Source organism: Ruditapes philippinarum, unplaced genomic scaffold, assembly GCF_026571515.1.
Source record: "Ruditapes philippinarum isolate M1 unplaced genomic scaffold, ASM2657151v2 ctg1327_1_1_1_1, whole genome shotgun sequence".
Lineage (NCBI taxonomy): Eukaryota > Metazoa > Mollusca > Bivalvia > Venerida > Veneridae > Ruditapes > Ruditapes philippinarum.
The window spans coordinates 39,955-56,743 of record NW_026851703.1 but is presented as its reverse complement, the minus strand read 5'-3'; the positions used below and the strand labels follow the sequence as shown (position 1 = coordinate 56,743).

General features: G+C 30.5%; 1 protein-coding gene across 1 annotated transcript in view; it reads left to right on the top strand.

Annotated features, from left to right (window-relative positions):
• LOC132737586 (uncharacterized) overlaps positions 1 to 16,789 on the top strand; it is a gene marked incomplete at its 3' end in the record, with an annotated part of 56,439 nt that overhangs the window by 944 nt on the left and 38,706 nt on the right. Inside the window, exons 4-29 of the mRNA XM_060724902.1 lie at positions 225 to 399; positions 734 to 738; positions 913 to 979; positions 1,256 to 1,419; positions 1,929 to 2,050; positions 2,691 to 2,832; positions 3,096 to 3,329; positions 3,908 to 3,950; positions 5,057 to 5,199; positions 5,424 to 5,555; positions 5,832 to 6,080; positions 6,248 to 6,302; positions 7,060 to 7,223; positions 7,652 to 7,825; positions 7,965 to 8,180; positions 8,412 to 8,454; positions 8,826 to 8,983; positions 9,332 to 9,514; positions 9,887 to 10,099; positions 10,647 to 10,704; positions 11,043 to 11,200; positions 11,675 to 11,848; positions 12,237 to 12,446; positions 14,443 to 14,619; positions 14,799 to 15,051; positions 16,635 to 16,789. Of these exons, the coding sequence (XP_060580885.1) occupies positions 225 to 399; positions 734 to 738; positions 913 to 979; positions 1,256 to 1,419; positions 1,929 to 2,050; positions 2,691 to 2,832; positions 3,096 to 3,329; positions 3,908 to 3,950; positions 5,057 to 5,199; positions 5,424 to 5,555; positions 5,832 to 6,080; positions 6,248 to 6,302; positions 7,060 to 7,223; positions 7,652 to 7,825; positions 7,965 to 8,180; positions 8,412 to 8,454; positions 8,826 to 8,983; positions 9,332 to 9,514; positions 9,887 to 10,099; positions 10,647 to 10,704; positions 11,043 to 11,200; positions 11,675 to 11,848; positions 12,237 to 12,446; positions 14,443 to 14,619; positions 14,799 to 15,051; positions 16,635 to 16,789 (3,867 nt within the window). The remainder of the gene's footprint in view (positions 1 to 224; positions 400 to 733; positions 739 to 912; positions 980 to 1,255; positions 1,420 to 1,928; positions 2,051 to 2,690; positions 2,833 to 3,095; positions 3,330 to 3,907; positions 3,951 to 5,056; positions 5,200 to 5,423; positions 5,556 to 5,831; positions 6,081 to 6,247; positions 6,303 to 7,059; positions 7,224 to 7,651; positions 7,826 to 7,964; positions 8,181 to 8,411; positions 8,455 to 8,825; positions 8,984 to 9,331; positions 9,515 to 9,886; positions 10,100 to 10,646; positions 10,705 to 11,042; positions 11,201 to 11,674; positions 11,849 to 12,236; positions 12,447 to 14,442; positions 14,620 to 14,798; positions 15,052 to 16,634) is intronic.

Below are 16,789 nucleotides of genomic sequence, written 5' to 3'. Positions count from 1 at the left end.
ATAATATAGTTTTATAAGTAATTGAACAAAAAAGTAATGTAGCTAAAAAATATTAATCGAACACTCCCAACATACAGTATATTGCATATATCAAGTACATAAAACTATTGTTCCAAGAGACGTTATCGACGTCAATCATCATTTTATATTGAATAAGCTGTTAAAATTAACAAAACGGCAATTATAAATTAATGTTTTTAATGTGTAATATGCATTCTTTACAGGCTGTCCATTTATTTCCTTTTCACTTCCTACAACCGAGACGTTGTACTGCACACTTGATGAAAAATGTCTTGGACTTGAATGTTGCTTGACGATAGAAGCATTTGACCTGCTTCAGAAGACTTACAAATTTTTTCTGAGACTTGATCCCAAAATTTTTGTCCTTGTTTATTTAAAGTTTTTGAATTTCAAATTTTTTTAAAGGGTTTTTAAATATTCTTTTGAAAATTTTGCAAAAAAAATTTTACCAATTCTCCAAAACAAAAGAAGTATAACATTTTAGAAGAAATTTTGCCCTTTTGAAAATTTCCTTTAAAGTTTTTTGTTATTTTCGTCCAAACAAAGGTTTTAATATTTTAAATTGGTTCAAATCATTACCCCCTGAAACAAAAACTAAACAAAATTAACAAAAGTGCCCTTTTTGCTTGAATTTTTAAATTTTGTTATTTAAAAGTTAACAATTCCATTGACATTACTTTTAAAAATGAATATTACCCGGCAAATTAAACAGAAAAGGTTAAATTTAAAAAATAAATTTTTTTATATTAAAAGCCCCTTAGAAATATCAACTTTTGTTAACCTTTTTTGGCATAGTGGTATTCTATATCCATGTTTGTATCATCTTATTGTGTACAATAATAAAAACTATAATAAATCATAATTTTATGAATTTAATATTTTCCTTTGCAGATTATGAAGGTGTTTGGACAACTAATGTGAAGTTCGACTTTTTGGAAGACTACGAAATTGTTATAAAGTACGAACAAAAATTTTTGGTTTTATACCATAACATATAGTACAATAATTATACAATACAAACTTTACACGTAAACAACTTTTACGGAATATTTTACGTTCAAGCGCATTAGTTATATGCAATATTTAGATTAGTTTAATTAGGTCATAAACAAATCATTCTAATCTGATAAAATTGTATGTAAATAAGTGACGTTTTGGAAAAAATACTATAAGTTTTACTTTTGTTTATTATTGTTGATAAGTTTATGCATATGTATTTTTTCTTTCATTACAGGTACAATGTTTTATCATCAACAAAAGACATAAAGTTGACAGTCGGCGTTGGTCTCTGTAATTCTGGAAATGTCGATGACTGTTATACATTCTTTTACTTGCTTAAAAAAGCCATTTTTCCAATTCCGACACTAAATGCGAACGGTACAATATCGTACACAAAACGTAAGTGTCTCTCTTAAAAGTTATAAAATAGATGATAATAAAAATGGTGGTAACAAAAAGAGCACGGCAAATGCATGCTTACGTTTTTTTCTGAAAAATCCTTAATGATACACATTTTAAGATGAAAATTTGCATAATTTTAAGCGAGGAAATAAGACTTAAAGAAAACTACTTTTTAACAATCCTTGATTAAGAAGAAAGAAGTCAGCTATACAAAAGTCAGAGAAAATGAGGCCTTAGGCTAACTAACACTAAATGTTAATCATATGTTCAGGATATAGGGAATATTTTAAAATTCAAAGGCAAAACAAAAAGCACATACTTTCGCTTAAAACAAAAATGTAAAATGTTTTTATTTTCAATTTCCTAGATCATGCAAAGTTAATTAAACTCTATCAAATATTTTGTACTTTTTTAATCTGCTACACTCTAAATGTAACCTAATCATATGCCATTAAAGTTTGTGCTTTTAATTTTTTGCGATGCAAATATTTTTTTCTCTCCGGCAGTAAACTTCACAGACATTGTAGAAGATTTGAAAGATAGTTTTAATGAAGCTGGCGAAACAATAGTAGAATCTGCTGTTGATGATGCTATAACTATGTTTTTAGAACAGCTTGGGATTTCAAGCGTAAGTTTTGAAGCGATTTTAGTCTTTCTCTTACATGATTGTGTTGAATTGACCTTTCTTGTTTGTGTTTCTGATGCCTAAATATATTAAGGTAGAAATATTGACAAGATTTCAACTTATGTTAAAACTAACATTTTTATGTACATTTAACAGGAATTTCGACAATAAATAGGCAACGAGATAATGAATAATTTAATACATACAACATAAATAAATGTAATGATCTTTTTTTGTCCCAAATGTTAATTATATGATATTAATTAGATACGCATGTTCTGTTGTGAAATTGCTGTTAGAATATGTTAGTGTGAATAAGCCTCATGTAAGGTATTATACTGGGTCCTTTACTTTAATTGTTTTGAAACCGTTTATACTCAGTCTGTCAGGTTTTGTGTCTGGATAGAAAGTCACTGTAAATGTCACAGCTTTGATGGTAAAGGAAAACACCAGGCTACTATTCACCTCACCATTAATTGACGTGATTAGAACCAACAATGGTTAGGGACAAGTGGTTTCATGTCGAAGACGTCTCAACCACTCGGTCACGGAGACATACAGTTTTTTCGACTTCAATATTATGCATGTGATTTCACTAGTCTTATATCTTATTTGATAAATGTTTTGTATTTTCATGTTAAAGGATTTACTTCTGGATGCGCCATCATACCGCTCAATTGACACTTTCGAAATAGATGAGCTAATGGAATACCTACAAAGCAAGAATCTTTCAATAGAAGGGTCTTTTGACAACCTGAAGACGAGATATTTGGATAGTGAAAGAAGTAAGATTGTTTTAATGTTTGTTAACAATTTAGATAAGAAACGTAAACATATGTTGTTTAAGTGTCATTAAAATGTGTATGGGAATGTACTTTTCCTTCATTAAAGTCGTATCATTACTACATTATAAGTTATCTTGAGTTAGCAAACTAAACAAAATCTGTTAACATCTACTTTTGGAATATACGTCAGTTTTTCATTACTAATATACGTCTGACCAATATCTTTAAGATATCTAAAATAAAGATTGTGCATTGTTCCATAGGTTGCAGCACGAATGGAATCGATATAAGCCTACCAGACCCGCCATTAGATTTTCTACATTATAACATATCGGATAATTGTATGCATGTCAACGCATTCGTAGACATATCAGTGCCTGGTATAGATTTCTCGAGAACATTTACTGCATATGTTGAGCTTGACCCATGTCACTATATTATACGAGCTGCCTTTGAGAAGTGGAATACAACTGTCATTCTCTTCGAATATGATTGGGGTATGAACTATTGTCTTTGTCTAAAAATATTCAGAACATATTATTAAGAGTTAATAAATCAACACGTCGTAATAAAAACCTTTCAAATTGATATATGGGGATATATTGATATTATGACCATCCAGGCATAAATAAGTGAAAATTAATCAGCAAATATAAATTTTGAACCATATCCCCCTGTGGATAATACCAAACTCAAACCCGAAATATGCACAATCCTTGTAAAAATTTAGCGACCCCCTCCCCTCTGGTAAACATCCTTGATCTTTCCATGGAAGCTCTCAATGAAATAAAAACTTACATAATCTGCTTTTGTTGAAACTGAGCAACGTTTGCTGAGGCTCTGAATTTATATCCTTTATAAGATACGGACTAGACTCACGAAAATGATGGAAATCGATGTGTGAACTTTCCCTGTTGTGGAAATATTACATATTTAATACATGTTATATAAAAACTGTCTATATCCAAAAAAAATGCACACAAGTAATGTATTGACAAAGTACGAAAGAATAATAATGAGAAGTTCATTATTTTTATTTTGTTTTATTTATCAACTAAATGTTCTATTTTATCAGGTAAAACAGAAACATTACCACTGGCAAAGGATGTCCTCGTTACGTAAGCTATTCTAAATACATTTAATATACATAACATTAGAACAATAGGTATTTACATTTGCTAAGTATAATATAGTCTGATTTTATTGACCTGTCAATTATGGATACATTAAAGCACTCATTTAAATATTCGACCCCATTTCGGTCCTGTCCGTATAGATTACGAGAATTAATATGGAGTTTGTTTGAAAGGTCACACTAGCTTTATATCACATCCGAGATAACAGTCGGTTAAGTGATTACTTAATATATGAGAGGTATATGGTTCGATCCCTGTTTTTGAGATTGTTTTTAAATCATATTTAAAATATATTTTAATGAAACAGGCCATGTGCTTGCAAAATTGTTTTCACGGATCGGATATGAAACAACTTAGAAACACTGATTTGTCTCCCTTTGTATTGTGTTTTACGGCACTAAAATGACATTGATTTTAATTCGAATGAATTTTAGATAATTATTCTAAAACCATGTTTATTTTAAAGAGAGTCTAGTCTTAAATTCTTCATCAAAATAATTGCAATACATACTAACAAAACAAAAACACCAACATAAGAAAACATAATAATATCTTTCAAAGATGTTGAGAATAAATAAGGAAAGACACAGACCTATCGATATCTATCTTACAACACATAGACATTTGGAAATTATAAATCCGAAGTTTCGAAGTTTACCCTATTGCGTTTAACGGTCAGTATAACTATTTCATAGGAACAAAGAAAATGTAACTGTGCACAACTCAGGAAATTTAACGAACATTTATCGAAGATTGATATATTGTGTACCTTGACCGTATGATCAGTATGGAATTGACAGGTTAATAAAATATTACAATACCTCAGATGAAGAGATACCTCATAAATAAAACAAAAACAAAAATGTCAGTGAACATAATGGTGTGCACTGCATGACAGATAATGTGTTAAGCAATTATCTGTTTTGATTTGTATCTTCAACATTCGTACATTACGAAACATCTGTAATTTCATTCAATCCTATAAAGTTTTATTATAGTACACGTAGTTTCATACCAAAGTTTGCATCTTACAATCAGTTTTTGAAGCAAATTGTGTTTATATGATGGGTTAATCTTTCCATTTGCAGGTTTAATATCAACAAAAATGACGAAAAGAAAGTGTTCCTCGTTGATATTGGTATAGTTTTTAAGCCAGCTGACATTGATGTGACACTCCTTAAAGACTTTCAAATACCAATTCCAATCTGCAACGGCAACTTTTCGTTAGAAGGTATACATATAATTCAAAATTAAAAATGTGATGTAAAATTAAAAAACCTTTGTTGTTAACTAAATATCATAATTACAAACACTTCTTATAAAAATACGTTTATCCTCTTTAATAGACACCATAGATTAGTACGTTTCACTTTGCACTAATGATAGTAATGATCAGCACTTGGATTATTCTCGACTTGATGCCTACTCTTTCACAAATTCTTTGTTGTCTTTCAGGAAGCTTAGCAAACATAGCTGAAATACTTGGAGGACAGATAAATAGAGAGATATTTGATCTGGTGTTAAAACAATTAGGGGTCGATGATATCATTAAGGAAGGATCATGCACATTACCTTCGCCGCCTACAAGTATTTTCCATAAAATATATCAGTTGAAAGTGATCCCTTTTACTTAGAATTTAGTGTGTGTACACAGAAGAATAACTTTGATTTTGTAAAATTCCTTTGTACACTTTAGTCGGTATTGAATTGATTAAACATTGTAATTGGAGTTAAGTTTCTATCTGCGAGTGTTCTATAATATATTTCTTTTTTAACTTAGCATTTTTCATTTCTTTTATAATAAATTTATAAGTTTATAGTGTATTGCGGGCTGTGATAACATAATATAACATTTTTTTTCAGACTGCCCATCAGAAATGGACATATCAAAAATGATACCAAAAGCCATGGAAAATCATTTACAGTGTCAATTGGCTGAAAACTGTTTTGGAATATCTTGTTGCGTTTACATTAACTTCACAATACCACTGTCGAGTATTGAAATGAACATATCATTTCCAGTTTGGTTCCGACTAGATCCTTGCGATTTTCGTGTCAACACGGGCATTGGCCATTTTCAATTCGAGGAACAACTTTTGAAATATGAATGGGGTAATCTGTCATTGTATACAATTATACCAAAGTAAAGTATAGATTATTTCATTGTTAAGAAAAATCTGGATTTAGAAAAAAATGTTGCAGTGTTCCTTTGATAGTTGCAGTGTTTCTTTTGTTAAAAAATTAAGGTACATTAATATGGTACTTATTTTTTCTTTCAGGAAAGGAGTCAATCATACCAATTGGGTCAGGAGACAATGCGCCGATACAAATAATGTGAGTGCTTGTGGGTGAATAAAACAATATGCCTTTTAACTTTTTACTTAGTGATTGAAATAGCTATGAGATTTAAACGAAAGTGCACAATAAAACTACATCAGTCATATATGTAGAGAATAGTAACATGAAGACAAGCTGAATACTCGAAGAAAAAGTAAAACACTGCTGCATATTAAATGAACACAACATATACTGGAAAATTCATAGTTGATTTAAATGAATCTGTTCATGATATATAATGACAACATCCCTCATGCCCAAAATTTAAATTTTGCAAAACATTACGGTATACAGTGTAACATTTTAGAGTGAATATAAACATATAAAAGTTGTTCCACCAACACTGCACTAAACTGCTTACCCCAAAATAAAACACATGTTTTGACAGTCCATGCGTGGTAGGCTTGAGTCTATTAAAAACATAAAGTATTCTGGCCTCGTGTCCACTAGGATGTATCAATATAAATTAAATATTTAATACATGTATTAACTTCATTGGGCTTGAAATAGCATGTTAATGAAATTTTATTTAGCAAGATCCCAAATAAGGTTGTTTCTTTGCAAATGAGCATTTCCGTTTACGTTTTGTTTATGTACCATTTAATTCTAACCAAAAAGAACCTATTTCAGTTCTATAAAGCAATAAAAATGACCATTTATCCTGATATCTTTCCTTTGTGAACAAGATACCTGAAGTTCTAACAAATGTCAGTATGACAATACATTTTGATCACAATAACATTTATTTTTATAGATACACAATAGACAACTACGAAGACGGGTTTATACTTGACCTCCGTGTAGAAATATGTCTGCCTATGGACGGAAAAGAATATTGCATTCCTTCAGAAGGCCTTTTGCTTTTAGAAGACGAGCAAATACCTGCATGCTCACTGTCGGCTTGGACTAATCTTACAGGTTTACTATACATTAATTAACCACTGATACTTAAACGAATATTTATTATAACTTTGCCTTTTGATAAATTCCTTAACAAACACATGTTGTTGAATTTGTTTGGTTTTGTATGCATTAGCTTATCTTATAGATCTTTGTTTCAAAGTTTCCAAAGTACAAATTTCACAAAATGTGGAACACAAAATTGTTCTACGAAACCATTTTTATAAAGTACTGTTGGAAAACACGTATAACACTCTAACTTTGCTCTATACTCATCGTAAAGAAAATCAAAGTGATAACAAATTGTAATGGTACTAGTACTTTCAGGAGGAACTTTTACCACATTCACACCTTGAGCATTATTTAACAACTTTTTATATTAGCTTTGTAGATTTATGACATAATTTGCATTTAGCTTAATATATCTTAATTAATATATTTTGCAGACTTCTCTTTTGAAGAATGGATGTTGTCGAAAGGGGAAAGTATCGGAGAGCAACTATCAGATGCAGGAAAAGACGCACTCTTAGAACTCCTTGGCTTGAATGAATTTCTGCTTTCGCCGCCTTGTGACCGCAAAAGAAGTCCATACAGTCCGTCTATGAACGGATGGAACAATTGTAAGACCTTTATGTCTCGAATTCATTTAATCTATAATTTTCTTTATTTAATTCTGAGTTTGTTAAGAAGATATACACATGGTTATAAAAAAGATGTTAAACAAAATGTACCGATTATTTGTTTTTGTTGCTGTTTCAGTATGTCCAAGCAGTTTTGTTAACCTTCCTTCAAAGCTCCCGAGTTATGTTTCATGCAGTGTACCAGATTATTGTACAGGAATCAACTGCTGTCTTCAGGTTGAGAACATTGGACTTTCAATTAACGCATTCATTGACATAAATCTGTGTAACTACACCATTTCTGGAGGAATTGAAACTCTGACATTCAATTTTTCTCTTTTCAACTACGAATGGGGTAGGTGTTTATGTTTATTAAACGTGTTGAGTTATAGACATATATTTTTCTATACAATACAAATGTATTTACTATGCTGTTTAATTATTTCTTTTGGTTTTTCGACTTATTTAACAGGTAATTCATTCAATATCTGCAATAATGGCTACTGAAATATTGGAAAAGAGCAATGATTGCCTGAAGCCAAGAATATCTCTTACTTTGCGTTAATCTGTATTGATTTCTTTTTAGGTAAGACTGAAACGATTACAATTAAGGATATCTTCCGACTTAGGTAATTGCATGCAAATCCAAGATTCTAACATTACAATTTACAACCAGTTGATTGATATAGTTGCAAGTGACTTTGTAAACGTTATGAAATACAAAATAAATTTTTTTGGTCATAACATCAATTGTAATAAATATTCAAATAACTTCATTGTGATATCAACCAGAGTATATTTGTACTTCAAAACTTAGATGAAAACAAATTAAAATCATCATATTGTTTCAAATGGATTGTCTTTTCAGTAGATACTTAATTAAAACCTTAAATTACGTTATAAGGATTTCATATTTCATTTCAACCAGTTAAATATAATTAAATTTCAAGAAAGAGATCAGAACCTTCTGTTTTTTAAAGAAAATATTTGTTCAATATAGGTTTTCAATTAAAAAGCCAACCAACGAAAAAGTATTCATCATAACAATGCAATTAGCTGTGTGTCTAGAAAGAGATGGAAGATGCATAATTGATGAAAAAGTCCTTGATGGCACAAAGGTTTCTCAACCAGGATGTGACATGACCATAGATATATCAAGTGAAGTGTTGTTTTGTATACTTACTTATATTCTGTTTCAAACTACACACTTATTTTTAAGATTAATTGATGGTTTCTAAATCATTGTATTTTTAGTAGTTGTTTGTTATCTATGTTATTTTGAACATTAATTTACATATATTTTGAAAATAAGAAATAATGACATTATATATTAGCAACGTTTCAGCATTATCTTAAGAAGGGAAATGAATTTCTTAATAATTATAAATCCATATTTATTTCTGATGTAATATTTTGTAAATTATACAAACCCCATCTACATAACTCAACTTATACCTTAATGATAAATATAAGTGAGCATAAGTTAACTTCTGTCTTATTTTCCAGACTTTTCAGCAACAACCTGGTTGAAAAATAACGGTCTCGGAAACCTAAGTATTACTGACGATCTATGGGGGGAGGCTGTAGATTTTATATCAGAAGTTGTTGGCCTTGATGAGCATTATCTAGATGAGCAATGTGACATAAGAAAAGATCCATACAAAAATGCCACCAACAGCTGGTATAATGGTAAGTGATGTCGGCGTCCTGATACACATTTTTATTTCCTCTCATAAGTCGACAGATTTGGAAAAACTTATAACGCAAGGATATATTGTATATATTAGAAAATCTCTGAATATCAGTCGATTCAATCACTGAGTACTCCCAAAACATTACAAGATACTAATAAATGGTTTACAAATGTGTAGGGTTGTACAAAGATAACGAAAATCTGCTAGTCCAGAAATGAAATTTTGTGATAATTTCAAAATTGTACAGCATTGAAATTTTATTATAATTATTGATTTCAAAGGTTTATTTGCGTTCAAAGAAAAAAAGATTTAAGAACAAAATACTTCAACTGTAACACAAATGAAAATATGTTCTGTAATGTTGTAGAGTGTCAATTTTTGAAAGCGGAACTTCCTGACTTGCCAGATCATTCAGTCTGTCACATTGGTACTTCATGCACATCACTTGACTGCTGTATACATGTTGACTTCCTTCGACGATCTTTACAAGCGTCTTTTCAGATTGACTTTTGCAATTACACAATTCAAGGCAATTTAGAGAAGTCAAATTTTAAATTTGATCTTATCGACTTTCAATGGGGTAAGTCTTACACTATTTAAATTCGATTTACAATTGTATAACAATGTCTAAAATATTTCAATGAAAAAATATTTTTACAATTTACAACAAATAATTTGCATTCAAATATTGCATTCATGTAACATGTTTTAAAGGGAAAGGCAAGGTTAGAATAAAAACTTGATATCAGAAATAGAATACTATAAATAGTAAATCTGCAAATCGGACAAATGTTTATTAATGTCGCGGCGTAATCAGTTAATTAATTAAAGCAATTCAGTTCAAGGCGATGTTTTCATAACCTTGATTGATTATAACATATAAAGAAAAAAATGAATTGAAGATAATGATAATTATTAAGTTAACGTACATGTAACAACAATCCATTATGGGGGAAAACTTTAAGTTTGACAAAGTCCGGAACATGCAATAATTTCAATATCGATATCTACATAATTATACTACTTATATACTATTGTCATCGAATTCTTGTAAATATTTAATATATGCATGATGATTATAAGTACGTATAGATTAAAGTTCTCACAAATATATTTCTGTTGTACAGCGTGTACACCTATACGTAAGGTTATACGTCATAATTTGGTCTCGTCTGTCTCGCGAGAGTGAAGAACGCTAAAACGGGCCCATAACTATTTTCAAGTAAAAAATAGTTCTTAAACGATTCAGTTTACGGTGATTTTACAGAAAACTTCATGGTACCGTTTTAATGAAATTTTATATTGAATACATCAGTCTATCATCTATTCCTTTAAGAAATAAACATATGCCACTAGTTTATTTATATAGACAGTGTATACAAAATACTTCAGAAATGAGCACAGAACAGTTTAGATTCTTTCAATCAGTACGTTGTAAATATGTATATTGTTATAAAACAATGATACAATACTAAAAATGTATTCACACTTATGAAAAGTTAATACAATGCATATCTTTGCAGGTATAAGCTAGACAAAACAGACAAACACTTCATTTTTGATCTCTCTGTTGAAGTATGCATGGATTCTAGGACATCATGTCAGCCTTCGATTGATATCTACACGAAAGCTATGATACCAATTCCCGTGTGTAACTTAGATGCGGGATTTAATATTGGAAGTATGTCTTTCTATACATTTCCTTACTCCATATTGTTTATGAAATGCAAAAGAATAATTGTTAAAGTATTGTATACTACATATCTTTTGCAATTTTTTCAATATAAAAATCGGAAGAGATCTATTAATAATTGGCTCGCTTTAAGAATTCGCTAAACGGTTAATATTTTATATCTTACACAAATAGTGCCGCTGAAGTGAATGAACTTAATAAAGAGATATTTAAACGCATGCAAGGGAAAATGTTTTTAAATTAAACACAATTTATTAAATTATTATGTTTTTAGACATTGTGTTTATCTTAATATAGCAAATAATGTATCTACATTGCTTTAAATAAAGTGCACATTCTATGAATTTGAAAAGTTTTATTAAAATACACTATGTTCATTGATATAAGTACATTAGTATGTACGTGTATATATTTATTGGCATCCATTTCCAAATGATGTTCACTCTTTTTAATGTTTGACAGGCTTTTCACTCAATGAATGGTTAAACAATGTTGGCAGTTCGATTGATGATAATCTTCCTACAGCAGTTGTTGCTCTACTTCTAAGCCAATTAAATATTGACAAATTTCAGCAAGAAACACCATGCTCTTCATCTGATGTTATGTTTATGAATACATCAAATGGATGGAATTCAGGTACATTGGGCATTTCATAAGTTAAGATATATATTTACAAATTGCTCAACAGTTCTATTAAAAATACATCGAAACAGTTGTACAAGATAATATTTTTGCCAAACATACCTAAAAACTTCAAAATGCCATGTTAACGAACTATTGATATGTTTATAATAAAAGAAGTAAAGCAGTTGCCTTCCGTGCATAGCAGACAAAGCATATTACAAAAACATAGACGCTTTAGTAGACGCTTTGACATAACAAGATATATTGACATAAATGATTTTCAGAGATAATTCGTAATAAAAGTCACAAATAAATATTTTTTATTCATTTTAATATGGAAATAATAAATAAACCGATCACCATTGCTATAGCTAAATATTGATAATTTACCAATTTACAGAATGCAACGCTTCCTTTATACTACCGTCACTGCCAGATGAAATGGTGTGCTACATGACTGACACATGTACAAGTATTGAATGTTGTGTATCTGTTGATATACTAAGAACATCTATCCATGTGAAATTTCTCCTCGATACCTGTAGATACAAACTTACCATGGGAATTGAGCGTTTGGAGACGGAAGTAATCTTACTGGACTATCAATGGGGTACGATATAATAAAGTTCTTTCAGTTTATTTCTTTTTTTATGTCTGAAATAAAAAGTTAAATTCATATTGAAACATTTTATATTAATTTTCCAGTAATATTTATCAACAAAAAAGGAAAAAAAGAACAAAAAAAAAGACACTGAAAGAGACGATAAGCGCTTATATTGGAAATAGTGCAGCTCCGATTTGATTGATCTTAGTCATCTAACTATATATTTTGTATCGAATAATTGGGATCAGCCAAAGGGATTTACACATGTAGGTAAAATGATAATGATTCTCAAAAAAGTCATCATATTGTTATATATACGTATATCCCGTATGATAACAAACATTTTAGAATCCCGTTTTAATGTCCATCCCTTACATTTCAGGTAAAACAGATCAGTTTACACTCGGAGGGGTGTTTCAAATAGAGTATGTTTTTTTGTTTATTTTTCGTAAATTTACTTTTCAGGACTTATTCTTAATTGTTACCTGCTTTTCTGTTGACAGAAAAGTTATATTTTGAATTATAAAGATAATAATTTTCACGAGAGGTTACATAACATTTGAATGCAAATGAAAATAATTTTATCCATAAATCAGTCGAAATATCATCAGAAATACACTCTGTCGTAGGTAAAAACTGCTTAAATACAGGGTTACAAATTGCACATGCCATTTTTTTTTCGTGAAAAAAAAAACACCAGTAAAGCTGGAACGTCGCGATATGACCTATACTGTGTCGATGTGACGTAAAACCCAAAATAAACAAACAAAACTTATTTCACTCGTGAAAACAAGCTGTCATATGTTTACCCGCGGCTATGCGACTTGTGAACATATTACCTTATATGTTCCTCCTGTGAAATATATTTGATCTTACATGCAGAGCAAACAACTATTCTCTTTTATTCGTTTACAGTATGCTACATTTGTTTGTATTATTAATGCTGCTTTACATTTCCTTAACATTCTGTTTTTGGTTCTATAGACTTCAAAGCAATATGCGTAACAAAGTTCAATATAAAAGTGAACTTGTTAATTTAATAAATCAACATTTTAACAAATAAAGTGATCACATTAATATTCGTAAATTAAACAAAGGAAAGGCATTTTAGCTATAATTAAGATGTCTTTACTTAAAGAAAAATATATTTGCAGGTATAGAATCGATGATCTACAAAGTCATAAGAAATTTATAATAAATGCGAAGTTGAAGATTTGTTTTGAACAAGACTATTGCCTCTATGAAATCGACATTTTATCAGACGCTTATATTCCAAAACCTCTTTGTGACTGGAATGCTCGAATTACTGCACAGGGTAATTTGTCAAACATTTCACAATTGCTTACAGTATGGTATAAAAGTGTTGAATATTGGTCATACTAACTTTCCATGTAGTTACATGTATTAAATGTTTAATTCTAATTTTAATGTTTTATGTCATGTTTTTGTTATTTATCAAATTTCTTTATGAGACGCACACTCTTAATAAATAGAAACATTTGTATTGCTCCATCATGAAGATAGCACATGAATTTAATAATAATGTGAGACATCATACAGTCTCTTATGGTTAATAACGTTTATTACCAACGATAGAAGACGTATATATACTTTTATTACACATAAAATCTGCCCCGAAAATGCTGTAAGAATGCATATGCCAAACCTGATGCGTGAATCGTGTTTGAATATTTCTTTTAAATTAAACACTTTTCAGATGTTAACAATTCTTTTAAAATGTATCAGCACTATAACTGTCTATCCACAATACCCTAATTGTTAAATCAAAAGATATACTTGATAAAACTCTCAGTCCTGCTATTTTCGAAATGAACATGTCATTATAAAAGCACGTGTCTTCGAGATTGTAGTATTTAATTTATCTGAATTCAGAAAATAATGTCAAAGCAATTGCAAGTAAAAATGTTAATCTTGAAGAAAATATACTAAATACATAAAGTTCAGGTAGAATAATTCCATTGTATTTCATTTATGTGCACAGATTTTTCACTAGAAAACTGGATAAACAATGAGGGTTACGACTTTGAAAGCGGATCGTTAAAGGAATACATGATAGAAAAATTGTTTGATACTCTTGGAGTCTCCAAATATTTAGACGAAAATGAATGTAATAGAGAATTGCATCCGTTTTCAAATGGTTTGAATGGCTGGACAACAGGTAAATTACCTTATCAATCAGTTTGTATTTTTGATAAAGCATGTAATGATCGGAATATGATTATACTGAAATCATAAAGTACTTTGCTTCAATAAATTTTTATTGAGATTAAGCTTTTAACCTTATGTGACTAATTATTAATAATGTCAAATTCATAACGATTTTGTTTTGTAATTCAGACTGTCCAAGAAGTCTTGATACAATTGGACTGCCAGATGTTATATCATGCCATATCCCAACTTATTGCACAGGATTCGATTGTTGTGTTTACATGGATATAGTGAAGCGCTCTTTCAAACTGTATTTACATATTGACGCCTGCAATTACATGTTTTCAATTGGTATTGAAAAGTTCGGATTGAACGTTTCTCTTCTTGAGTACGAGTGGGGAAAAACAGAACAGTTCTCGTTGATGGGTGCATTGCGGATAAGGTAAAATGTTACTAAAATATTAAGTTTGAAACATATAAACACAAATATTTGTGTAAAATATGTAATTCTACTCTAAATTTGGAATTATAGTATAAGAAATTTTATTACAAAATGATTATTTCGAGAATATGCTTAAACTCCGATAATTGCTTACTTAATATTTATACCCCCACTTCAAAGAATAGGGGGAATATTGCTTTGCATTTGTCGGTCCGTCGGTCCGTTGGTCCGTCGGTCCGTAGACCATATGGTTTCCGAGTGATAAGTAAAGAACCCTTAGGCCTGGGAACTTCAAACTTGGTATGGTGCTTGGTCATGACCAGTTAATGAACCCTATTGATTTTGGGGTCAAGGGGTCAAAGGTCAAGGTCACATTGACCTTGTAGGTAAAAACAGTTTCCGATCAATAACTAAAGAACCCTTAGACCTAGGAACTTCAAACTTGGTATAGTGATTGGTCATGACCAGTAGATGATTCCTGTTGATTTTGGGGTCAAGGGGTCAAAGGTCAAGGTCACATTGACCTTGTAAGTAAAAACGGTTTTCGATCAATAACTAAAGAACCCTTAAACCTAGGAACTTCAAACTTGGTATGGTGATTTATCATGACCAGTAGATGACCCCTATTGATTTTGGGGTCAAGGGGTCAAAGGTCAAGGTCACATTGACCTTGTAGGTAAAAACGGTTTCTGATCAATAACTAAAGAAGGCTTAAGCCTTGGAACTTCAAACTTGGTATGGTGATTGGTCATGACCAGTAGATGACCCCTATTGATTTTGGGGTAAAAGGTGAAGGTCACATTGACCTTGTTGATTAAAACGGTTTCCGATCAATAACTTAAGAAGGCTTAGGCCTTGGAACTTCGAACTTGGTATGGTGATTGGTCATGACCAGTAGATGATCCCTATTGATTTTGGGGTCAAGGGGTCAGTGTCAAATTGACATTGTACTTTAAGATGGTTTCTGACCAATAACTCAACAAGTCAAGTTGCCTTGGTTGATATTTTTTATATTAAACTAAAAATGCTTTTGGTATACACATTTGAAGGTCTTATGTAATGTAACAACTTGGCTGTCATTAATGAGGCCTACATGATTCATAAAATTTATGCATATTTTATTTAGTAACATTGTAATAACTTAAATTGCTGCACACAACCTATAGGGTCACAATAATTATCACCTTGTGACTAGTCATGACCAGTAGATAACCCTTATTAATTTTTTGTTCACTGGGTCAGAAGTCATGCATAATAACCTGATCACATGACTAATTGGCTGCCCATGGGGGGCATACATGTTTTACAAACATATCTTGTTTGAGGTGACTATCATTTTTTATTAATAATGATTGGTGTGTGCTGGAGAATGTTGAAAAAAAATCTATCAAGTACTTACTTTCTTTGATTTTTTTTTCCAAATTGTTATGGTTGCAATTACATTCCGTTTAATGTACTTTAAATGTGTAGGTTACATACTTTTCTTTTTAAAGATAGTTTTTTGTTTGTGTTTATTTCTTGTATTTCAAGGGTTTGTTTAATCCTGTTACAATAATTACAAATATTCATGCCGTATTTTGCAGTTACTCTATATTGAACTTGGCTACAGAAAACCAATATGTGCTTAATCTGGACATGTCCTTATGTATCCAAAAATCGACTTGTGAAGAAACCTTTTCACTTTTAAAAGATGCAAGAATCCCAAAAATAGGATGTGAATGGAGTGAATCTTTATCAG